General features: G+C 40.0%; 2 protein-coding genes across 8 annotated transcripts in view; both read left to right on the top strand.

The window, feature by feature from the left end:
* trim33 (tripartite motif containing 33) overlaps window positions 1–10928 on the top strand; it is a 40479-nt gene extending 29551 nt beyond the window's left edge. For 2 of the 4 annotated variants that reach the window (XM_047367037.1, XM_047367019.1), the window contains 7 exons: window positions 490–640; window positions 872–1257; window positions 1848–1959; window positions 2041–2115; window positions 3785–3937; window positions 8878–8928; window positions 10209–10928. In XM_047367037.1, coding sequence (XP_047222993.1) covers window positions 490–640; window positions 872–1257; window positions 1848–1959; window positions 2041–2115; window positions 3785–3937; window positions 8878–8928; window positions 10209–10430 — 1150 coding nt within the window. In that variant the 3' untranslated portion in view covers window positions 10431–10928. The remainder of the gene's footprint in view (window positions 1–489; window positions 641–871; window positions 1258–1847; window positions 1960–2040; window positions 2116–3784; window positions 3938–8877; window positions 8929–10208) is intronic. The other 2 variants (XM_047367044.1, XM_047367027.1) reach the window with 1 other exon arrangement.
* A 1516-nt stretch (window positions 10929–12444) lies between these two features.
* slc66a1 (solute carrier family 66 member 1) lies at window positions 12445–23952 on the top strand. Of its 4 annotated transcripts, none has more exons than XM_047353041.1 (9): window positions 12445–12543; window positions 13191–13301; window positions 14391–14584; window positions 14657–14786; window positions 15100–15187; window positions 16538–16692; window positions 16802–16894; window positions 17948–18133; window positions 23688–23952. In XM_047353041.1, exons 3-9 carry the CDS (start codon window positions 14394–14396, stop codon window positions 23775–23777), a joined length of 933 nt encoding a protein of 310 aa, XP_047208997.1. In that variant the 5' UTR covers window positions 12445–12543; window positions 13191–13301; window positions 14391–14393; the 3' UTR covers window positions 23778–23952. The 4 variants fall into 4 exon arrangements, with proteins under 4 accessions (XP_047208997.1, XP_047209145.1, XP_047208923.1 ...); XM_047353189.1 differs by having other exon boundaries at window positions 14388–14584; XM_047352967.1 differs by lacking the exon at window positions 12445–12543 and having other exon boundaries at window positions 13121–13301.
* Window positions 23953–25110: the final 1158 nt, after the last annotated feature.

The following is a 25110-nucleotide window of genomic DNA, read 5'->3' as shown; positions in this document are numbered from 1 at the left end:
ATTAGCTGGAATAACTACTCATTATCTGGGGTCTCAAGTTAAACACTTTTTGATTTGTGTCATGTAAATTGAGTTTACATGACATGTTTTTCTAATATTGTGCAGCCCGAGTACAAACCACAGCTGCATCAGTCATTTTTATTGGTTGTTTTATTTGTTTTTATTTGTCCTGGCTCAATTTCCATTAAGCTTCCAATGTAAAACTGAAGAAATGAATGAGAGAAAACGGTAAACGATGTCAAAGGAAACAATGACTTCAATTATGCATGGGATCTTCTTTTGAATTTTAATGTCATTGATGTTATAGCCACCTGCTGGCGCTGCAGGGGTATTACAGAAGTTTTCATAAGAGGAAAAAAAATCTGTTTAAAAACATCTGAAGCAGGCTAGCAGGGGTGTTAGCGACCTGAACATCTGTAGGCGTAAAGAGTACAGTAGCATTCTATCAGTTGCATTAATATTTTAATGGATTGGTTTTGTTTGTTTCAGCTGTAGCTCTGCTGGTAGAACGGGGACAGGTGGTGGAGCTACTGGAGAGCAGGTGAAGGTGAAGAAGGAACCTGGTACTGAGGATGACTACAGCGGTCCTTCTTCTGTGAAGACTGAGCGAGGCAAAGACGCTGGACGGAGCGCCTGTATGGTATGGACACCAGGTTCAGACTAGTTGTGAATGAATTGTATAGTTTGAAACATAATTACTAATAAGATAAACATGTCAACATACTTTTTGATACATTTCATTTTTCAGTCTTATATGTTCTTATATCTTATGTAAAATGTGTTTTAGCACCATATAAATATATCAAGAAAAAAAAGCATCTTTTGTTTTTGGGTTTGTTTGTGTTTTTTTTTTTTTTTTTTTTTGCTCTAGTTGAGCAGTCCAGAGAACAGCCCCCTCGGAGTTACATCTGTAGGCCCAGATTCTCTCAGGGGTCTCGGAGAACGCATTAAAACAGAACCTACATCTGAGACATGTTGTCCTGGACTGAACGGCTCGTCATCGTTGTCCACTAACACTACGACCTCCACTACTTTGACATCCACCACAAGTCAGACAGGCCCTCCACTGACCAATGGAAATGTAGACAAGAGGAGTGGGACAAATGATGCAGCGCAGGGTTCTGGCGGGAAAGATGACGACCCTAATGAGGACTGGTGTGCTGTTTGTATCAATGGTGGTGACCTTCTATGCTGTGACCGCTGTCCTAAAGTGTTTCACATGAAATGCCATGTACCCACCATAAAAATCTTCCCACAGTAAGTACACCTTGTGCATTTGTATGTTTATTTAGGAATGCTTAGAAATATAGGTACTCAACTTTTGGGACCATATGTGGGAACTGAACTGAATGAAGTTGGCCCCTGCCTTCTTCAAATCAAACAAAAATGGTGTTGAACGTTTGTACAGCAAATATTTCCGTTTGTGCCGTCTCCCCCCCACCTCACCTTCTTTAAATCAAACAAAAGGGGTGTCAATCAATTCGGCTAGACCAAACTTTGTTTGTGTTGCTTTTGTTTCAAAGTTTTAAATGAAAGTTCAAAAGGTCAATCAGTCCACCCCCACACACACACTTTTGCTGCACAAACCAGCACACATGTAGCCAAATTGATTGACACCAATTTTGTTTGATTTGAAGAAGGTGGGAGGGGGGGCTGGTTGACCTTTAGTAACCTCTGGAAGCTTTCATTGATATCTTCAAAATAATAGCGGCACAAACGAAACGTTTTGCTGCACAAACGCTTCACACCATTTTTGTTTGATTTTAAGAAGGTGTGGGGGCCAATTTCAGTCAGCTTGGCAACTCTAGATCATTCTAAAGGTTCTGTCTGTGATTTTTGTCTCCTAGAGGTGACTTCCTCTGCACGTTCTGCCGAAGTATAGCCACCCCTGAGATCGAGTATTGTGATGAAAGCAAGGGGATCAAAGGAGATCAGAGCCTGAATCCTGAAGACCAACGGGTCAGTACTGTCAAGGCATCCATAAAGAACTTCTTTACAATGAGGACAAGGCAATGTAACTTTGTCTCCTTCTGCCTGCAGAAATGTGAACGCCTCCTCCTGTATATTTTCTGTCATGAGCTCAGCATGGGCTTTAGGGAACCTGTTGCAAGCTCTGTAAGTGTTTCCACATTTTCACACGCACCATTCAACCTGTTACACTACATCAACCACAACAAATATTTGACTAATCTTAGCACTCAGCACATTAGCGATCACTAAAGAATTTATGCTTTAATTAAGTAACTTATTAGTACAGAATTACCTTCATCGTTTTTTTACATACCGATTTCTTATTATCTCGGGGATGGTTAAAATTAAATAGGCTGTATACAGTGAGGAAAACAAGTATTTGATACACTGCCGATTTTGGAGGTTTTTCCACTTGCAAAGTCTTTTAATTTGTATCATAGCTACTCTTCAACTGTGACGGAATCTAAAATAAAAATCCAGAAAATCACATTGTGTGATTTTTAAGTCATTAATTTGCATTTTATTGCATAAGTATTTGATACATCAGAAAAACAAAACCTAATATTTGGTACAGAAACTTTTGTTTGCAATTACAGATATCAGATGTTTCCTGTAGTTGTCGACGAGGTTTGCATACGGGATTTTGGACCACTCCTCCATACAGATCTTCTCCAGATCCTTCAGGTTTCAGAGCTGTTGCTGGGCAATACGGACTTTCAGCTCCCTCCAAAGATTTTCGATTGGGTTCAGGTCTGGAGACTGGCTAGGCCACTCCAGGACCTTCAGATGATTCTTACTAAGCCACTCCTTAGTTGCCCTGGCTGAGCGCTTCGGGTCGTGTCATGCTGGGAGACCCAGCCATGACCCATCTTCAATGCCCTTCCTGAGGGAAGGAGGTTGTCGGCTAAGATCTCCCGATACATGGCCCCATCTATTCTCCCCTCAGTACAGTGCAGTCATCTTGTCCCCTTTGCCGAAAAGCATCCCCAAAGAATGATGTTTCCACCTCCGTGTTCCACGGTAGAGATGGTGTTCTTGGGGTTGTACTCATCCTTTTTCTTCCTCCAAGGCGATTAGAGTTTAGACCAAAAAGCTCTATTTTGTCTTGTCAGACCACATGACCTTCTCCCATTCCTCCTCTGGGTCATCCAGATGGTTATTGGCAAAATTCAGATGGGCCTGGAAATGTGCTGAATACAGCTTTATTGGGAGTTTTAGTGATGCCCTCCCAATCCTTCTCCTGGCCAGAGGAGGCTCCAACTAAGCAGACCAATAGCACCATTTTAAATCTGGGAGCTGTTAGAGTATTGAGGCGTTTGAATTGTTAATATGATGACTTCAGGTTTCCTGGGTAAACAACTACAACATAGAGCATCTTTATATGCTGTTGTGATCCTGACTGTGTTCTTAATCATTGACCATAATTACTGTATAGTGGCACAAGTGACTGTGTGACATGCTTGGCAAGTAGGTTATTCCATGATGACTAATGTAGAACTAGAGCTGCACAGTATTTTAAATATCAGTCATCATCGTAATACCAACGTTTGTAGAATTTGAAATGGCAAAGGACTTCATGGATGCAATATTTGGTTGGGTATCAGGTTTAGAGTGCCTGCATGTCACTACTAGATATACGCCAGTCTAACTGCCCTTGATGCAAAACATGCGTATTTTTTCAGGGACCCAGATAGTAACGCTTGCAGAAAACTGTGGAGATATTGTAATGTTGAAGAAAATAACGGGATGTTTTTCTGATATCATGCAGCCCTGCTTATAGTATATAATATTGTGTCACTGTGTTTGGACCTAGGTGCCCAACTACTACAAGATTATTAAGCAGCCCATGGACCTAAAGAAGGTGAAGAAGAAGCTGCAGTTGCGAAGCTCCCAGTACTACAAGTCCATACAGGAGTTTGTGGATGACATGCGCCTAATCTTCAAAAATTGTGCAAAATACAATGAGGTGAGCAGCATGTGTTTTCAACCTGCTTGAGGAATGGCAGCATGCAGACACAAGTTACACTGATGTATCTTGAAGTTGTACAATCCCATGGGAAAATATAGAATCCCCACTCTTGGAGGATGTTCTTACTGTTTCATTTGGAAATATATAATCAAGAATGAAATGAGAAGTGAGAAATGCAGACTTTATATTACTAATATTCCTTAAGTATTTTGCTCCTTAGTTAGTTAGAAATTTGCTGCTGTTCAATGATGAAAGAAACTATTAAAAGATTGAGTTTGCATAAAAGAAAATACTTGTGTAAGAATAAATGTGTAATGGAGTCTGCATTTAACTGCTTGCTATTTTAAGACTAGTGAGCAGTTTCACCTGAGTGATGGGAGAGATGACCCAAAAAGCAAGGGAAATGTCATCAGAAAGAACAGCAATAAAGATTTGTTAAAACTAGTCAGTAGTGTTTAAAATACAGGTACCTCTAAAAACAAATTAGACCATCCTGAAAAAGATTTGTTGTCACTCATTTCAGAAAGTGAAACACATATATAATATAGATTTCTTACACACAGTGTGGAATATTTCAAGCCTGTATTTCTTGTTATTTTGATGATTATGGCTACAAATCATAAAAAACAAGAATTCAGTCTCAGAAAATTCAAATATGGTGAATAGATTAAATACTGGAAACTTTAAGACTCAAAATGGTCTCTCAGTCTGAGTCAGTAGGCGACACAATCATGGAGAAGACAGTCATTGACACACTAAGGAGGGTAAGCTACAAAAGGTCTTTGCTAAAAACGATTGTTCAAAGTGCTGTATCCAAGCATATTCATAGAATGTTGAGTGAAAGGAAAAAGTGTGTTGGGAAAATGACCACCTGCAACAGGGATAACTGCAGTCTTCAGTGGATTGTCAGGCAACATCCATTCAAGGATCTGGGGGAGCTTCACAAAGAGTGGACTGAGGCTGGAGTTGGTGCATCAAGAGCCACAACACACAAACAAATCCTACATATGGGCTACAGATGTTGCATTCCTTAAGTCAAGCCACCCCTGAACCAGAGATAACATCGGTGGCATCTTACCTGGGCTAAGGGGAACCAAAACTGCACTTTTGCCAAGTGGTCCAAAGTCCTCTACTTAGATGAAAGTAAAGTTTGCATTTCATTTAGAAATCAAGGTCCCAGAGTCTGGAGGAAGAGTTGACAGGAACACAATCCACATTGCTTGAAGTCCAGTGTGACATTCTCATACACAGTGATGATTTGGGTGCCATGTCATCTGCTGGTGTCGGTCCACTGAGTTTACTGAAGTCAACCGTCATCTAGCAGGACATTTCAGAGCACTTCCTGCTTCCTTCCACTGACAAGATTTCTGGAGATGCTGATTTCATTTTCCAGCAGGTCTTGGCACCTGCAAACACTGCCAAAGGTACCTAAGCTGATTCAATGAACATGGTGTCACTGATTGACTAGCAAACTGGCCTGACCCGTGTCCCACAGAGAATCTATGGAGTATTGTCAAGAGGAAGATGAGAGACACCAGACCCCATGATACAGACGATATGATGGCCTCTATTAAAGCAACCCGGACTTCCATTGGACCTCAGCAGAACCACAGGCTGATCTACTTCATGCTACGATGCACTGATGCAGTAATTCATGCAAAATTCCTTTTAAGTGTTTAAGCACTTTCAGGCTAGCATTGTAAATAAGAAATCATTCTTAATGTTTTGTTTGGTGAAATAAAAGTTAAATAATAAAACAATGACCCCCAACCAAGTATTTAGTGCACAGAAATGAACAAATACTGACATTACAGTTTAAAATATCCTTTTTGTATTGATCTTATGTAATAGTCCAAATTTCTAAGACTTGTTTTTAGGTTTTCATTATCTGTAAGCCATAATCCTGCCTTGAAGTTTTTCTTCTATGTGCAGTGAATCCATATATTACTTTCACTTTCTGAAATGAGTGACACAAAATATTGCACCTTTTCACGATATTAACATTTTTTGAGATGTATCTGTGTAATGGAGGTATGAATAATGAAAGTAAATGTGAACTTGAGAAGATGTTCAACAGATTGACATAAAACTGAAAACAATGTCATGAAAATTAGGAAATGCCCAACAAAGAGGTGAACAGTGAAAGTGTATAGAAAAGAATAAGGTTTTTCATTCACTGATACTTCTAAAAAGCATTGAATTACATAGAAGGAAGCCAAATATCATTAAGATGTAAATTTAAACCAACCAGATTAATTTGGGCTACAGAGAAGTGGTCTTGAGGGCTTATTAAAGGATGGTTCTGCTCTATAGCTTAAGAGACGTTCATGTTTTTGGTCCACCTCAACAAATTCCCAAAATCTCCTCTGACTACCTCCTCTGGTGGCTTAGAGGTTTAGAACAGCTGAATCAGGGACCTATCAGGGAATCGGTCTTTATAAAGCATAGCTGTCGTCTAGGACACATCTGGATCACAACTTCAAACAGTCGTCTGAAAGAGGCTATACCTATAGAAAATATTAAAGTGTGGATAGTAATATATCTTTGGACTCAGGGAAGTCATAGTCCCTTCATGACATGGGAAAACAAACAAGCTGACTGACTTTTAGGTGAAATCTGCAGTAAACTAAACAATTTGTTGTAGTTCTTGATTTCAGATTTTTTTCCATAACTTATTAATTATGGTAATTTTTATTTTTGTGAATTAAACTTATTAAAGTGCATTTAAATAACATCCAAGAGTAGTGATTCCACATTTTTACCACTGTCTCACTCAGTACTTTTGTGTATGTGACCTGACCATTTTTTATTGAGAAGCCATTAAAGGCATACCTCTGCATCTAAATAAGATGTTAATATTGTCAGAAAACCCCTATATATAAATTCTCTACACAGTGATATGTTTCATGCATTTCATTCTGTTAATTATAATGATTGTCAGTTACAGATGATGAAAACCCCAGATTCCCATCAACATTCAATATTTCATAAGAGCAATACAATAAAACTGATATGGCTCCTTTTTCATGAATTACTGCGTCAAGGTGGCAAGAAGGAGATCAGCCTGCTGAGGAAGCCGCAGTTAGTTTAACAGTGGCCTTAAGGTCCTCTTCATTGTTGGATCTGGTGTCTCCCATCGTCCTCTTGACCGTCCTCCATAGATTCTCTATGGGGTTCAGGTCAGACCAGTTTGCTGGCCCATCAAGCACAGTAACACCATGGTCACTGAACCAGGTTTTTATTCCATTGGCAGAGCGGGCAGGTACCAAGTCCAAGTCAGCATCTTTATATAGTTTGAGAGAACTTTTCACCCCTGTGCTTCTTATTATTAGTCCAGGAGTGGCCTGTCAGAAGGAATGTGTCTGTTGTAGTCCAACTGGATATGTTTGTGTGGTGGTTCTTGAAGCTCTGACTTCAGCTATAGTCTATACGTTTGCCTCCTTGCCATTCATGGTTCCAGCGTGATGTCAGGGACGGCTCCACTCCACTCTACCTTGCTCTGCTCAACACGGAGCCTCCAGCTGTCAGCGTCATGTGCTCTGCAAAGTAAATATCATGTCCTCTTAAAACAGCGAGGCTGCAGAGCCCAGACCACCCTTCTGTCCAAAACCTGTGGGAGGATGGCCATAAATGGCGACCATGATTTCCAACCACCACTACGGCTTTAGGTTTGACCCGCTCCGGCCTTTGTGGTCTTCAATATTTCTGTAGTGCCTCGTGGGTTTTTGGAGCTTTTCCCAGACCTACTGCTTGTCATTCTTTCCGCTAACTTAGTGAACTGACTTACGCGTCGACATACAGCTGACCACGCCCATGGCCAATCAGTGAACAGCAGTCTGTTCATGTCACTTTTCAGTCCTACTCAGCCGGCCCAGTCAGAGCCCATAGAAGAGGGGCATTAGTAAATTGCCCCCAAACTCCTGATTTGCATCACAATCCGCTGCAGTTATCCCTACTGCTTGTGCACCTTTTTTCCACCACACTTTTTCCTTCCACTGAACTTTTACATTGATATGTCGTGATATAGCACTCTAGCTTCTTTAGCAATGACCTAACACGATTTTGTGGGTTGTAACTTAACATTTCTGTGTTAAGGATTTTTTTTTTTTATTAGTCATATGTAAGATCCCAGTTTTCTGAGACACTAAACTTTGGGTTTTTATTTTCTGTTAGCCACAATAATCAGAATTAACAGAAACAAATTGTGGAATAATTCTATGCAATATGAGAATTTCACATTTTGGAGTCAATTATTAAAACAAACTTTTTGATTCTATTTTAAACAAGATGCACTTGTATGCACATTAACTACACATTTCACTGTCATACTGGAGACTGCTGTCTGCTTGCAGTTGTGTACTCACTAACGCTAGCTGAATGGGACTTATAGGCATCATATCTTCTCTTCACATTTGCTCTCTCACCACTAATACTGCTCTAACACTGCTTCCCATTGGTTAACCACAAGGTTGTTAAACAACAGTTAATTGATCACTTTTTGTTGTGACAGAATATCGATGAATATTCTTCTTTAGGGATACGATTTTTTGGCATTTACTGTGGCTCATTTATCAAATGTCAATGATAATCGTATTTATTTATTAAAAACAAAACAGTAATAACTTTTTACAAGTTATCTTGTAAAACTGAAGAGATGATTGGATGTGTATTATATGGACCAGCAAAACATGGTGAAACACATAAAGAGGGGGAAAAGTGCCACAAATGATCATATTCTCTGTGAATCGTTTGTGACCTTTATTTAATGTTAATTGATGCCTTTTTTGACTCGGTGATGATGCACACCTTTTTAATTAAGCACAGTTGAAAAGAAACAGATTTCTTATCTGTTGTGATCTAAACTGCCTGTGCCATGAATTCTTCTCTCCTCCTCTTCTGCTTCACTGTCTTTGTTGTAATGTTATTACCCCCTTTAGATGTCTCGAATAATCCGAGTTTATGATGAGGAGAAAGAGATTAATACCCAGGTAAGCCGTTTCAAATAGAGCATCGATGTCCTGTTCCCTCCCACTGAGGCTCCAAGAAATGTTTGGCAACGACTGAGCAAAGCTCTAAGCAGCTGCCTTTAAATTACAGACACATTTAAAAAAAGGGTTGAAATAGGTTGACACTGGTCTCACCTGTTCTTACAGTGGGGAAACGGGTCACAAGGTGACCTTAAATTCTGATCATCTGAGTACGTTTGCTTTCCTTTCACTTTTTTCTCCCATAACTTACAGATCATTTACAGATCGACGCTTTCACTTCGTAGTTTTGTGGATTAATACAATGAGGAATATGAGTGCAACTTGAGAACGTGTTGCTGTGTCACAAGATGCTCCCCCCCCCCCATCAGTCAACCATGGTGGTGCTTCACTGAACTGCTTCTAAAAGTTAAACCAGCAGTTGGGGAAATAATCCTAAACTAAAATGAACTAATGGTTCATAAACAAATACAGACTTGACCTATAACAGATCTGAGGTACCAGCTGTATGGAACACGTTTATTTTACGTTACTAACACAAATCAGTTTTTTTACCAAGAGTTCAGGGTGAGCTACGACCTGTTCTGCCATTTACATCAAGGCGATCATTATTTAAACACACTGCATGACTGAGGCAGTTGGATTGGGTAGTTGCATAGAAGACACAAAATGAGGAGAAAAAAGCTTTTAAATACTCAAAATGACTAGATGTGAGTAAAAGGTTAGTTTTATCAAATCCCAGAGGACAGGTTTAAGATAGTGTGCTGTTTATACCATTCAGTGACAATGATATAAATATGCAGATATTCTTTTAGATGTCAGGTTAGGTGTCTGTCAGTTTTGGCATTATTTGGTTGTGATTGTTCAACGTGTTTTTTACATCACTAGCTTAGGTCTGGCTATGAATGACTTAATGAGTGCCAAAGACAATTGTAATATATTCTGCTTATGAAGAGGTATCTTTGTATTCATTTTATTTGCTTGTATATTCTGGTGGACATCTTTAAAAATATTCTTTTTGACTTGTAATTATGGAAATGCTTCATGGAGCCACAGTGGGACAGGACAGCAGGATATCCCTGCTCTGTACAGCAAGGTTGAGCTGGGGCCGCTCTGCCACGAGGAGTCTTAACCAAATCTAATTTGTCTCCTCATTCTCCTCTTCCTCCTTCCTGCCTCAACCCACTCATGTTTCCCACTCAATGGTACTCGCACCTTCCTTCTCTGTATCACTCCTCACGCTCTTCTTCTTCGACCTCTTCCTCCTCTTCCTCCTCCGACAGGCGGGATCAGAGATGGCGATATCTGGTAAGGCGGTGAGCCTGTACTTTGAGGAGAAGCTGCAGGAGATGTTCCCGGATCAGAACTTCCCCGACTCACCAGATCCTGAGTCCTCTGACGAGAAGGAAAGAGAGGATGTTGACACAGAGGACTCTGAAGAGGACTTCATTCAGCCAAGACGTAAACGGTTGAAAACGGATGAGAAGGTTGTTCACATCAAATAAAGCCCAACGTTAAGAAACAAGAAGTAAAAGACTGTCTTCCTCTCATCCCCCACTTCCCTTTTATTTTTTGGTGCGAACCATACATATGAAGTTTTCTAAAGAAACTCATCAGATTGTTGCCTTTAAATAAAAGTATTTCAAGTCTTCTGTTACGTTTAATTCTGTGAACTGAAGGCGAAAAGACCGATGAGCTGCATTCCCTCTGTATTTCATGGACATTGACCTGCTTGTACAGATCTTGACGTAGGACATTTTGTTCAGTTGTAGCTACCCATTGATTCATTTTTGTTTGTTTTCTATCATCCATTTGCATTTGTAGAGTTTTAACAACTTCTTTATAAAAACATTTAACTTGACCTACTCAGTTTGATGTATATTATCTCTACTTCAACATTGAGCCTACCAAGTATTTGTATGACTTTGTGGAAATGTTGTGTAAATAAGAGAGTCTACAGTATAGATGTTTTTGATCTGTCAATAAAACCTGTTCTTGAAGTATGCCAGAGAAAATATTTGTACAGTAGGTTTGCACTTTCAATGTTTCATTGACTACAGGAAGGTTTTACTACAGGTGTGTACCCACATGTCAACTACTTGGGCTGTACATCTGGAACAAGAACATCCAAATGTTAAATGGTAATATTTGTTCAAATAATGCAGTCTATTGTGGATAAACTGGATCTTTTGTGGCGCTGCTGTAAAAACAAAACGTAATGGTAAAACAGGTTAATCTCTTTCCTGCAATTTAGCAGTTAATTAGGCTATGGACAACAGCACCTTGCAAAGGTATTCACACCCGTAGAACAAAGGGCATTTGTGGACATCAGCTTTACAGTCCTGCCATAGATTTTATATTGGAATAATGTCTGGATATTGGACCTTTTTAATACATGAATATGCTTTGATCTACATCTTTTCATAGTATGTCTTCCATCAACTGACCCAGCTTCTGTGTACCCGCTGGGGGAAAAAAACATACCCACAGCATGATGCTGCCATGTTTAATCATTTGCATGGTGTGTTCAGGCGATGTCTAGTGTTAAATGCGTGTGGGCAAAGGGTAAACATTGATCCCATTCCAGAGCACCTTTTCTACATTTTCTGTTTGCTACATGGGTCGTGGTAAACAGGATTTCTTTTGGCTTTCTTCTTGCCAATCTTCCACAATCTTCCAGACTTGTGGAGTGCATAACTAATACCTGTCATGTCAACACATTCTCCCATCTGAGCTGTGGATCTCTGCAGCTCCCCCAGAGTTACTATGGGACTCCTCTAACTGTTCCTCTGAAATAAATCTTGCCTTTTCTGTCTGTTGTTGTGGATTTGAGGTAATTCCATGCTCTTTACTTTTTCCCTGCATGATTTTTCCAAGCTTGCTGTATGGTTTTATAACCTAACCCTGCTTTGAACTTCTCCACAACCTTCTCCCTGACCTGTCTGCTGAGTTCACCGGTCTCCATGATGCTGTTTTTTTTTCCATTCATGTTCTCTGAAAAACCTCAGAGGCTTTCACAGAACAGCTGGCGTTATACTTAGATTAAATCACACATAGGTGGACTTATCTGACATCTGAAGGGGACTTTGAACTGGGATTTATTTAGGGGACTTTTTAGAAATTTATTTGGAAAGCGGTTTTGAATATCTTGAATCCTTTTTGTCAAATTCACAGCATTAATAGTAGTTGTAACAAAATGTATAAAAGGCGCAGATTTGTCTGTTGCTGCGGTTTTCTTCAGAAATAGTTAAGAGTTGTGATTTGTTGCCACGAGTTACTTTCTCTCTAGTTTCAATACAGTTTATGTTCCGAGTCAAGAAGCCACCGAGCTACTGACTGATGATGAGATTTGTGCTGTTTCAGTGTTTACCGATAAGAAGGGGGGGGGGGGGGGGGGGGGTCTGGGTTTCAGCTCGCACCTTGTCTGAAAAAAACACGTGATGTTTCAGGAAACCTGGAAATAAAATCACACGTGCTGACATCAGTGAACTTGGTGCTGAGTCGTCAGTCTGACAGCGGGTCAGCTGACACCAACGCATCACTGCAGAACCCTACAAAATATCCAGTGGAAGGCGCTTTTTATTTTACATTCAGCGTCGGACGTAAGCAGCTGTCTAGGTAAGTTGTCACTTTCTTCTGTTTACCTGTTTCGGATTAAAATGGTTACATACACGCCTTAAAAAGTTCAAATCTCTGGCTTAAAGCAACTTCTGACCCAGATTTGTTGAACCTTTACACTGCTTTTTAAAGATTATTATAATTCTCTTTATAAATGTGGTCTACAGGAAAGGTCAGAGTAGTGAGGACATTTTGTAATAGAATCTGCAAAATTCTGTTCGAACTTGATTATATAGCTCTACAATCTGGCGAATTCGTCATAAAATTTACGTTTGGGAAATGTCGGCGGCCACAAGATCTATAATTGATATAATTACAGTTCAGGAGATAACTTTGACCAGGCTTGTTTGCCTGTGTCGGGCAATATAATCCGTTCTGCCCTATAGTACACAGTAACAACACTTATATTTGCTGTAAGACGTATATTGTAATAAATGTGGGTTTCTGTCGAGGTATTAAGGAAAAAAAACATTTTCTATTTGCAAACTTTTATTTTGAAGTTTTTCATTAGGGCTTCACAGCCACAGGTCACATGACGACGTTTGTGATGACGTCTTTCTAAACTCAACCAATCAGCTCGCAGGATGCCGGTGTGGTCAGGGAGCGGTCTGACTTGTTTATTGCCTGTTTCTGTTGGATGTTCCTAGTTCCAGGGACGACGTTGTTGTTCTGTGTAGAAGGGACTCCCTGGGCACGTCAGGGGCCACACCTGACATCATACATGTTCACAGTGTTTGGAGGCTAAAGAAAACGGTCAGGTACGTGACGCAATGACCGTTGTTAAAAACCGAACTAGCTAGCGGACTGTAGCATCTAAACCGCAGAGCAACAGTGAACCGCACTGAACAGTCTGGGGGGTTTTTTTTTTTTACATCCGTTTCAGATTTTTTACAACCTTTGATCTTTCACAAGTGGGTAACCTGGGTTTCTGAGTTCATTGTTTTGGGGTTTATATAATTTTGTTGTTCACGTGTCTATTATGTCAGCATGAGAGACAATGAGAGCTAGACATTTGAACCAGATTGTCAACCTTGTTTATGCTATAGGCTTATGAAGAACTGGGGGTTCATTTCTGTCTTTTACTTAAATATCTGTTTAGCAAACCTTATGAAAGCCCCATTGACAGAAATGCTACAAGGAAGTAACCAGAGATGCGCCTATCAAGCTTTCTCTGGTCCTCTCTTCTTTGCAGAAGTGTTATGCCACAGTTGAGGGTTTTTGAGCATTAGCAGCCTATGCTGTGGCATCACTTTAAGTACAGACTTTGACTAGGCCAAAACCATCATGCTGGTTTTTTGTTTTTATTGTATTTAGAGCTGTTCACGGGTGGTCTTGCTGGTGTGTTTATGGTAATTGTTGTTCTGTTGCATGCAAGGTGAAAGTCACCAACTCATGCCCAAATATTCTCATTAATCTCTATCAATTACGGCTAGTCTTTCAGGTCGTGATGCTGCCCCCAGTCCATTACACTATTACCACCGTGTTTGACTGTAGGTATAATGGTGGATCCTAACCCTTTGAGGTGCTGTTTTTTTTTTTTTTACACCCAATGCAACAGAACACACACCTTTCCAAAAGGGTCCACTTTTGTCTTGTCAGTGCACAGAATGTTTTCACAATCTTTTTAAGGATCATCATGAGGATCAGGATGCTTTGCTTGGCAAATGGGAGAATTGGCTTTGTGTTCTTATTATATTGTAAGGAAAAGTATTTGACTTGTGGATCACCCAGCAGAGCTGACTGATTAAACATTGGTATATTCCTATCGGGTTGATTTGATTGATTCGTCTCTAAAATTAAAATTTATAATATAGCATTCACTAACAGATGTCTCTATTGACCAGCAGACTATGTGGAAGGGTGGAGTCTTCACACCGAGCTCGCTTGGACTGACCGATTCAGGAAACTTCACATCTTTATGTCCCAATGGCTCCCAGTGGGTTTGGGAAGGACTTGGGGAATGTGCCCAGGATGGGAGGGATATGGCCAGCGTCTACCTAGGCCTCCTGTCCATCGTGTGTTTTATGGTGTCTTCTCTTCCGTAAGTGTTCAATGTTTTTATGGTTTGTTTAAATGTGATGTGAAATTCATTTTGTTCTCTCTCTGATTACAGACAGTACTACAGCTCTTGTAAAAAGGGGAATATGGACAGTGCGCTGTCCATTTGGTTCCTGCTGCTGTGGTTGGGAGGTGATTCCTGTAACCTGGTGGGCTCCTTTCTGGCTAACCAGCTTCCACTTCAGGTGATAAGTTGGATATCTTATTTCAAGTCTGTCAAAAAACCCATAAATGTCAAAAACAATGATCCATACTCAAAAAAAAAAAAAAACTGTTTCAAAAGACCATTTATGGTTGTGTACAAAAAATAATCATACCACAGTGATAATAAATGATCATATTATGTGTTCTTGTTTATGAAATCACATTATTAATTTAGCTTGTATCAAGGAATTATTTCAGCACAGCCGCCGTTATCGAAGCATCTAAGCTCATTATGTAAAAGAAACTTTGAAGCAAGATTGAGTATTTGTACACCTGTTTGTCCTTGTCCTCTAGACCTATACAGCAATTTATTATGTCTTGGCTGACCTGCTGATGCTGTCCATGTACACATACTACAAAATGAGGCACAAAATGGCTCAAAGTGAGTATTTATTCTTTTTTTTTAGGTTTATTTGTGCATTGTGTGATATCCTGCTTAGTTATGGTCTGCTTTATTTGCAGTAATAACTCCAAATTTCCCAGTTCCAAGTCAGAAAAATCAACTAGAACACCCATTGAAGTTAGAGTTTTGACATAGAAAGTCAAAGGTTCCCCACCAAGCCTCAAAATCCATACAGGCTGCCATGCATATGAAATGTAGTACATGTACTCTTGACATGCACCTTTGTGTTTATATCTCATTAAATCAGCATTTAATAGTCAATTGTTAGTTAAAATGCTGGGAAATATGAGTTTCTAAACGTATTTACACATTTTAATTTCTTCTTCTGGTGGTAATTATTTATTCTGCTTCAAATAGAACAATATCAAATCTAAGAGATGCACTAGAACCACTATTGGTCTTGTCCAGTCTGTAAGATGGTTGTTATCTTTTGTGAATCCAACAGTTAATCATGGCCAGTCATGCAGCTTCACTTAGTTAAGGAGTCATCCCTGCCTCTGGGCCCAGAATGGGACAGAAATTGCTGAATTCAGCCCAATAAAACATTAATCTCCGATTGTATCACAGCAGTTACAATCTAAAACATCAGTAAAACAGTCGAACCTGGTGAAAATCTGTAACTATAATAAATATTAAATTAATTGCAGAGATTGGTACATTTTACTTTAGTCGTGGAAAGAGAGGAAAAAAAACATTAAACTGTGGCCTTTTAGCAAAAAACTATAACCAATTATTCTTTAACTGCATTCTTACTGTATAACTTTTCACGGCTCTTGCGCTGTGAAACATAATTAAAGCTCGGTGGAAAGGCTAAGGTTAGAGAAAACATGTAGCATGAACACATGCTCTGCAGATTAAGCTGGACGTATCTGAGCGAGGGGGTTACAGAGATGTGGCAGGGGCTGCCTTGTTTCTTTCAAATCAAAAATCTGTTAAAGATCTAAGGGGCATGTTGTAGTTGTTTTTACGTGACATACTGAAAGGTTTACTCCTTTACTTATAGGCAAGTTACAGTTAAAACAGTCACAGCCAAAGTTTATACAAAATACAGGGCGTTTGATAGATAGATAGATAGATAGATAGATAGATAGATAGATAGATAGATAGATAGATAGATAGATAGATAGATAGATAGATAGATAGATAGATAGATAGATAGATAGATAGATAGATAGATAGATAGATAGATAGATAGATAGATAGATAGATAGATAGATAGATAGATAGATAGATAGATAGATAGATAGATAGATAGATAGATAGGTGTGTATATGTGTGTGTTTTTATCTGCTGTAATTATGTTAAGCCCTGTTGTTGTATCTTCACTAGGCAGAAGAGTTTTGCACGTCGTGGGTGTTTCTTGCATTCTCGGCCTCACTGCAGGACTCACCCACCTCCCTGGGGTTGGCCCCCAACCTGAAAGGATTTCCTTGGGGTTCAGAAGCCGCTCTTTGCTCTCAACCACTGATGTTACCTCCTTCAAGGTCAGACCTTTCAATTAATGTCAAAGTTGTTTATCTGATGGGAGTAAACTAGCTATGTCTGACTATTTTTAATATTTGTATCGTTAAATCCACCCCTTTGTCACCCCAGCCTTTTACCACTAAAGAGATAATTGGTTTCTCCATTGGGTCGGTGTCATCAGTCCTCTACCTCTGCTCTAGACTGCCACAAATGTACACAAATGTGAGTATGACAAACTGGTCTCTGATAAAATGTTATGAAGGAATGTTGGGTGCTGTTTACAACACAACCTCTAGGGGCACTGTCATTTTGTCCCTTTGACATTTCATACCTTTACAGTTTGGGCTTTTTCAAGTCTGACTTTTCTTGGAATGAATTGGTGCAAACTGCTGCAGGAAGTTTTGTTCCAACCATGCATCAATTCGTAATCGCCACAGGCACGTTTCGTCCCCGAATGATTGTTTTTTTTCTACATTCGACTCATTGTCTACTATAAGGAAATGTGTTTTAATGAGTTTGATAATTAATATCTAACAGCAGGAAGTCACCAAGATTGATTATGTTTTCATTAGGCACCCTAGTCACCTGGCAAAAGGGGGATCAGAACCACAGTCAATGGGTTAGTGACGACACAAAGGTTTTAAATAAATCTCATTAAATGAGAGTTCAGCATTTATAAGACAGTTTACCTCCATAACTTATGAAAATCCTGAACTACAATGAAAAAAATAAACCCATAGGCCATGGTTTAAGTACATGGGTTCAGAATGGTTTGTCTGCATGTATGAAATGAAAATGGAAAGCAACACAGTGGCCATCAAAGGTACAAAGTCAGGGTACGAACTGAAGGGACGTTTAATCTGTAGACAGTCTCTAGATGTACTGTTGCTCTAAATAAATAGCAAAATACTTTCTCAGGCATTTCAGAATCAGCTAAAATATTAAGTGTACCCAGTTTTCATCACATGGAACTTTTGAAAACCGCTTTTTCAAAAGGACCTTGTGCATCTTGTGTCTGTGAGATGCTACTGAAAGGTCTATATAGGTATACAGAAGATCAGTGTAGAAAAACAGTTTATCAAAGTGAAAAGGGAGGGATTTAGTGTTGCTATAACATTAACATGCTAAACTGGAAGTGAAAATAAAAGTCACTGTTCCCTGTGTCGTGGTATGTGCATAAATATGAGTATAGGAGGTGAAAATGTTCCCCATTCCCAGTTAAAATGATTCTTGTCTCGTTCACTTCCCCTGCTGCCATCTCGTTTCTCATCACAGTTTAAGAGGAAGTCGACGGAGGGAGTGTCTTACTTCTTGTTTGCTCTCGTCATCTTGGGGAACACCACATACGGTCTGAGTGTTTTGCTGAAGAACCCTGAGCAGGACCAGGGCGAGATGAGTTACCTGGTCCATCACCTCCCCTGGCTCATTGGAAGCCTCGGAACGCTTACCTTGGACCTAATTGTATCCTTTCATAAAGTAAAAAGAGGTATATTTCTGCTTTACATCCTCTGGTGGTGTATAAAACAATGTATCTAGTAGTAAAGGTCCAAACACTGGCAGGAAACCTGGCTTGTGGGCAACAGTTTAAAAGGTTACTTTAGCGCCCCCCTAGTGGCTGTTTTGTTTCTTTGCTGCAAAAGTGTTAAATTATCTGCTGCTTCAGCTCCAGCTGCAGTGTTTGCATAAAATAAGCAAGATTAGACAGAGATCTGTGGACCAGAAAACATATTTTTCAGCATACAGCTACTTATTTAGTCCTATTAATCCAAGCTAAGATCCGTAAGAATGAGTTTTGCTTTACTTGGACATTAATGTGATGAATCACCTAAAAGAAACAGCCAGATGATTTAACAAATGTTGCACTAAGTGCAGACTGAGCATCATAAGCTCATCTCATCTTAAGCGTGCCATATCACTGCTGACCAGAAGACTTTTTGTTCCGTTATAGCTAGCCTAAAAAGCGTAATCAAGCTCTGACTTTCACTTTCGAGGTCCAATAAATGTTGCACAATGTGGATTTGAAGGTGGTGATGAAGTTTGCTCACCTGAATAATTTTACTTTAATCTGGTCTTCTTACTTTATATTTTTTGTGAATCTAAACACCCCAGTCAATGCCATTTTATCAGCCCGGAGGGCCAAGTGATAGGCTTCTTCCATACACTACATTGCCAAAAGTATTTGTCTTTCTACTTTTATATGAACTTTGATGACATCCTATTCTTAATCATAAGGTCCAGTTTATTGATGGCCCCACTGTTACCAGGAATAGCAACCTCAGCCATTTTGTAAACATCTTCCTCAAGGTTTAGGAGTGTGTTCGCTCTAATTCATCCCAAAAGCGTTCAAGTAGGTTGAGTTCAGGGCTCTGTGCAGTCCAGTCAAGTTTCTCCATACCAGACTTTATAGACTTGTAGCCATGGAAGTGATTGGAGCACCACAATTCATTGATTTGGGGGTGACCCAATACTTTTGGCAATGTAGTTTATATTCTATTTGACTTTGGATTCATTTGTAATATTTGAATAACTCCTTAGAAATGGCTAGCTCTAAAAACGTCTTCAACTGGATTTGTTTACTTGATTTTTTTTTTTCTGACTGCTTAAACCAGCTGAGGTGAATTTATGTCTTTTGTAACCTGGTGTCCAGGTGAGATCTGCAATGGTTCCAGTAGTATTGTTTTGTAGCCTCGACGTTGTAGCAGTGATATGACTGACATTTACCCACATTCACTCTTTTCCACTGCACTGTGTACATATGACTGATTTATAAACCCAGAATACTAGGTTCATAACCTAACACAGAGAGATCTGCAGATCAAGTAATTCCCACATCCAGATAGGTACAGAAAAAGAAATTTAATTATGGAAAAATATTTCAATTTCCAGACTTAATTCCCTTGTATTGTCCATCCAAATGTTACTTTCATCTTTCAATTCAATTCAATTCAAAAATGCTTTATTAATCCCAAAGGGAAATTAAATGTTGTTGTAGCTCATATTATGAAGGTTTCTTCAAAGAGCTGTTGGAGATGCTGATGGCTGTGGGCAGGAAGGATCTCCTGTAGCGCTCCGTCTTACAGCAGATCTGAAGAAGCCTCTGACTGAAGACACTCTGTTGTTGTAGGACAGTCTCATGAAGAGGAAGCTCAGGGTTCTCCAAAATGTTCTTCATTTTATGAAGAATCCTTCTTTCCACAATGATCTCCAGAGGTTCCAGAGGAGTCCTCAGAACAGAACCAGCCTTCTTCATCAGCTTGTTGAGCTTTTTTAAGTCCCTGGTTCTGATGCTGCTTCCCCAGCAGATGATGGTAGAAGAGATCACACTCTCCAGAACAGACTTATAGAAGATATGCAGCATCTTGCTGCAAACACCAAAGGACCTAAGCTTCCTCAAGAAGTACAGTCTGCTCTATCCCTTCTTGTAGACGGCTTCACAGTTGCATCTCCACTCTAGTCTGTTGTCCAGGTGAACACCGAGGTATTTATACTCCTCCACCACCTCCACTTCTTCTCCCATGATGGAAATAGTTTTTGACTTATTCCTGTTTCTCTTAAAATCTAAAATCATCTCCTTTGTTTTAGTCACGTTCAAAATGAGATGATTGTTTCCACACCATGCCACAAAGCGGTCCACCACCTTCCTGTAATCAGCTTCTTGTCCATCTCTGATCCACCCCACGACTGCAGAATCATCTGAGTATTTCTGCAGATGACAGGAGTCTGTCTTGTACTGGAAGTCTGAGGTGTACAGAGTGAAAAGGAATGGTGAGAGTACAGTCCCCTGTGGTGCTCCTGTGCTGCTGACTACCTGGTTAGACTCATAACCCTTCAGTCTCACAAACTGTGGTCTGTTTGTCAGGTAGTCTTTGATCCAGGAGATTGTTGAGGCCTCCACCTGAGTCTTCTGGAGTTTCTGACAAAGCAAATCAGGTTGGATTGTATTAAATGCACTGGAGAAATCAAAGAACATGATCCTCACAGTGCTGCTGGCTTTGTCCAGATGACAGTGGGTTTGTTGAAGCAGGTTTATGATGGCGTCTTCAACTCCAACTCCACAGCGATAAGCAAACTGAAGGGGGTCATGATGGTTTACTGTTTGCTTACTCAATTGGGCCAACAGGAGTCTCTCTAGGAACTTCATGATGTGAGATGTCAGGGCAACAGGTCTATAGTCATTGAGGACTGATGGGTGAGTTTTCTTTGGTACCGGAACAAGACAGGAGGTCTTCCACAACACCGGAACCTTCTTCTGGGCCAGGCTAAGGTTGAAGAGGTGCTGCAGAATCCCACAGAGCTGCTCTGCACAGGCCTTCAGGACTCTAGGGCTGACATGATCTGGACCTGCAGCCTTATTCTGATTCAGTCTCTCCAGTTGCATCTTCACTTGACTTCTTGAGACACACAGGTGGAAGCAAAGGAAGCATCAGCATCTTCTGATATGGTTGAAGGCAAACATGTAGAAGCAGAAGGGTCCACGGCTGAGGTGGAAGATAAAACATTTGAGGTGTTACTGGACAGCTGTGGGTCCTGTGGGTCAAAGGAGGGTGGAATGTCTGTTTGGCTGTGAGCAGGAGAGGAGGATGCTGAGCTTGTTTCTGAATTGAACTTATTGAAGAATGTGTTCAGTTCATTGGTTCTGTCCAGACCTTCATCGGTCCGATCATCCTTCTGCTTGAAGCCTGTGATCTTCATCCCTGTCTACACATCTCTGATATTGTTCTGCTGGAGCTTGTTCTCCAGCTTCTTCTTGTACACCTCCTTGCTGTCTCTTATCTTGACTTTAAGTTGCTTCTGTAAACTCCTCAATAATTCTCTGTCTCCCTCTCTGAAGGCTCTTTTTTTCTTGTTAAGCAGATCCTTCAGGTCACTGGTGATCCAAGGTTTGTTATTGGGGAAGCATCTCACGGTTCTGGTGGGGATGATGTTATCCACACAGAAGTTTATATAGTCGGTTACACACTCAGTCATGGCATTGATGTCCTCTCCATGTGGCTGGCACAGTGCGTCCCAGTCTGTAGCCTCAAAGCAACCTTGCAGAGCATCTTCAGCTTCCTGTGACCATTTTCTCACAGTCCTATTTATTACAGGTTGCCTCTGAACAAGGGGCTTATGTTTCGAGGATTATGATCTGATTTGCCAGAGGAGGTCTTGCTGTAGAGATGTATGAGTCCTTGACATTTGCATAAAACAAATCTGACATTTTGTTTTCTCTGGTAGAGCAGCTGACAAACTGTTGAAACGTTGGAAGTGTAGCAGAGAGTGAAGCATAGTTAAAATCACCAGAAATTGCCACAAAAGCATTGGGGTTTTGTGTCTGTAGCTTAGCAACAACTGAGCTGATGGCATCACATGCAGTGTCAGCAACAGCGGAAGGTGGAATGTAAACTGTTGCCAAAATAACACTGGTGAACTCTCTGGGTAAATAATATGGACAAAAACTTACTGCCAACAGTTCAATGTCTGGACTGCAGAGACGACACTTCACAGTTACAGTCCTGGATTACACCATCTGTTGTTCACAAGTACTGCCAGTCCACCTCCTTTACATTTGCCGCTCCTCTTTAAATCTGTCTGCTCGTATGGTTAAAAAGCCTGGCAGAGAGACGCTGGAGTCTGGGATATGATCCTGCAGCCATGTCTCAGTAAAACACATAATACTGCATGCCCGGTACTCTGGCTGGATCCTTTGTAGGGCTTGGAGTTCATCCAACTTGTTTCCCAACGATCTCACATTGCCCATCATAATCGACGGAAGAGATGGTTTGAACTTCCTTCTTCTCTCTCTTTTCTTTGCTCCTGCTCTGCATCCACAGCATCTCCTTTTCAACTCCTTAGGGATTTGGGGTTGTAGTTGAAGTATTATTTGAGCTATTGAGATCTTAATCAGCTGTTCCCAGTTGTAAGAAACAACCCCATTGCCATGGCAATGCATCATAACAAATGTCCAAAAGTAGAAAAGTATTAGGAAAAATCCTCCAAGCTGCACAGCGTCCGACACCGGAGAGGACAGTCGTCCAAAAAAAAATCAACTGTATCCACCACAAGAGGAATAGTTCCCAAAAAAGGATCAATAAGAAACAAAAGTAACAGAGCTAGTCCAACCTGCTGCCACCTTGAGCAGCGCAGTTCTAGAATTTTCTTTCTCTCTTTCTCTGTCTCTCAGTGCAGATATATAAAGCTGTTTTTAAGACTTGACCTCAATACATGAAATTCATTGTAAATCTTTTCATTTAAAATTTTAAAATGTTCCAAAAAATGGACTGAGAGTAGAAAAAATGACATTTGGACCTGAGAATTGTGTTGAACCACTGCTGATTAATATCTTATTGAGACAACTTCAGGTGGGGTTCTTAATTATTAGTACTATGAAGCTCGTTCACTTCTTATCTCTGTTGTCACCATGGTAACTTATGCTGTAACCCAGCAGAGAGCCGGTTAGCATTCCAGATTAGAAAGCACCGACTCTCAACCAATCAGTGCCTTAAGAAAGTGAGAAAACGAAACAGCCTGCCTCCTCATGGTTATACCATTATTTAAAGTCTTCGAAGAGATTTCTCAGCAGAATAGTTTCTTATGGACATAAAACGGAAACTGTTTATTCTGAAGTGTTTTTTTTTTTTAGCAGCTGAAGATTAGAAACTATCTAAAAATGTTCCTTAATAAATATACCTCTCCCTGAGAAGATCTCCTGGTAATTTACGAGTGGAGACCACATCATACTCTCCACACTGCTACATGTTGCTGCCCTATGATTATGTTTATACTCTGATCCTTAAGCACAATCTTCTGTATCAGGTTTACTTTATCTGGATCTCTTATAAAGAACCAGGATAAGTTGAACCTGCTTCTTAGTTCTGGTCAGCTACTGTGTTTATTCATTGAAGAACTCAGCTCGCCTCCATTTTTGACAAAAAACTGGATGATTTTGTTTTGAAAGCTTTTTTTTGACAATGAACCCAAACATACCATTTAATTTGATATTTTTTTTTTTTATTACCTTAACCTTACTGCTCAGATATCAGTACAGTTCTTGATTTACCGCAAGGCTCCGTTGCACGTGAACGGGATCATCGCAGATGAGACAGAGCCTCTGATCAGGAGATGAACCAACAGACGTCCTGGAGAAACTCACCTCCAATCACACTCGCTCGTAGTTAATGTTTGGTTTTATTTATTAGGTTTTCATTCTTTTTAATGTTTACAGATTTTTTTGTCTTTAATCTACAAGGGTTGGACAATGAAACTGAAACACCTGTCATTTTAGTGTGGGAGGTTTCATGGCTAAACTGGACCAGCCTGGTAGCCAGTCTTCATTGATTGCACATTGCTCCAGTAAGAGCAGAGTGTGAAGGTTCAATTAGCAAGAGCACAATTTTGCTCAAAATATTGAAATGCACACAACAGTATGGGTGACATACCAGAGTTCAAAAGAGGACAAATTGTTGGTGCACGTCTTGCTGGCGCATCTGTGACCAAGACAGCAAGTCTTTGTAATGTATCAAGAGCCACGGTATCCAGGGTAATGTCAGCATACCATCAAGAAGGATGAACCACATCCAACAGGATTAACTGTGTGTATTGGTGCATTGTCATCCTGATACACAGCACCAGGAAGTCAGGAGTCAGGAAACGTTTTCCTCCACCAGTATCACGTAGTGACCTGGCCACTATCCTGCAAGAAGAATGGCTTAAAATCCCTCTGACCACTGTGCAGGACTTGTATATGTCATTCCCAAGACGAATTGATGCTGTATTGGCTACACCATACTAATAAAATATTGTGGTCTAAAACCAGGTGTTTCAGTTTCATTGTCCAACCCCTGTACATGTACAGATAAAATGCTTCTCTTAAGATTAGCTTTGTTTGTGGGTTTCTGGGTTCAAAGCTACAGTCGATAGTTTCAGACATTAGAAATAGAGCTCTGAGTTTATCATCAAGCATTCTGTAAATGTCTGATACTTCTCGGCAGCCTTGACCATTCCACAGAGCAATGGTGCTAGGTTTTATGAACAGTTGGGCAGCACATACAGCCCTGCCTGCTCTTGTTAAGTGTGTCAGAATAACTCCTCTATCTGATATTGTGTTTTTAAGGCTTTAGGTGATGTAAACCATGGGTTTATAGCTGTTCCCTTTTAATTTGCAGCAAAACCATGTGCCAAAATCTTGATAAAAAGTTGGACTGTCATGCAAAAAGTTAATATTTTTTCATTGTAGAAAAACCAAAAAACATTCTCATGAACTTTTTTTTTCGTGGATTTGCACGTTTTACGGTCTAGTTTTGCACATTTTGATGTAAAAGTTGGTTTTGTATTAGAAATACTAAACATATCTGGCTGGTCAGTGTACTGTAAAGAAATAAACAAAATTATGACAATATTTTCTCTTTTGGGTGATATGATTTCCCACTGTTTTTTCTTTCTCTGTATTATCAATTTTT

This window comes from Girardinichthys multiradiatus, chromosome 1, assembly GCF_021462225.1.
Source record: "Girardinichthys multiradiatus isolate DD_20200921_A chromosome 1, DD_fGirMul_XY1, whole genome shotgun sequence".
Lineage (NCBI taxonomy): Eukaryota > Metazoa > Chordata > Actinopteri > Cyprinodontiformes > Goodeidae > Girardinichthys > Girardinichthys multiradiatus.
Note: the sequence above shows the minus strand (reverse complement) of the source record. Positions and strands in the feature narration are given on the sequence as shown.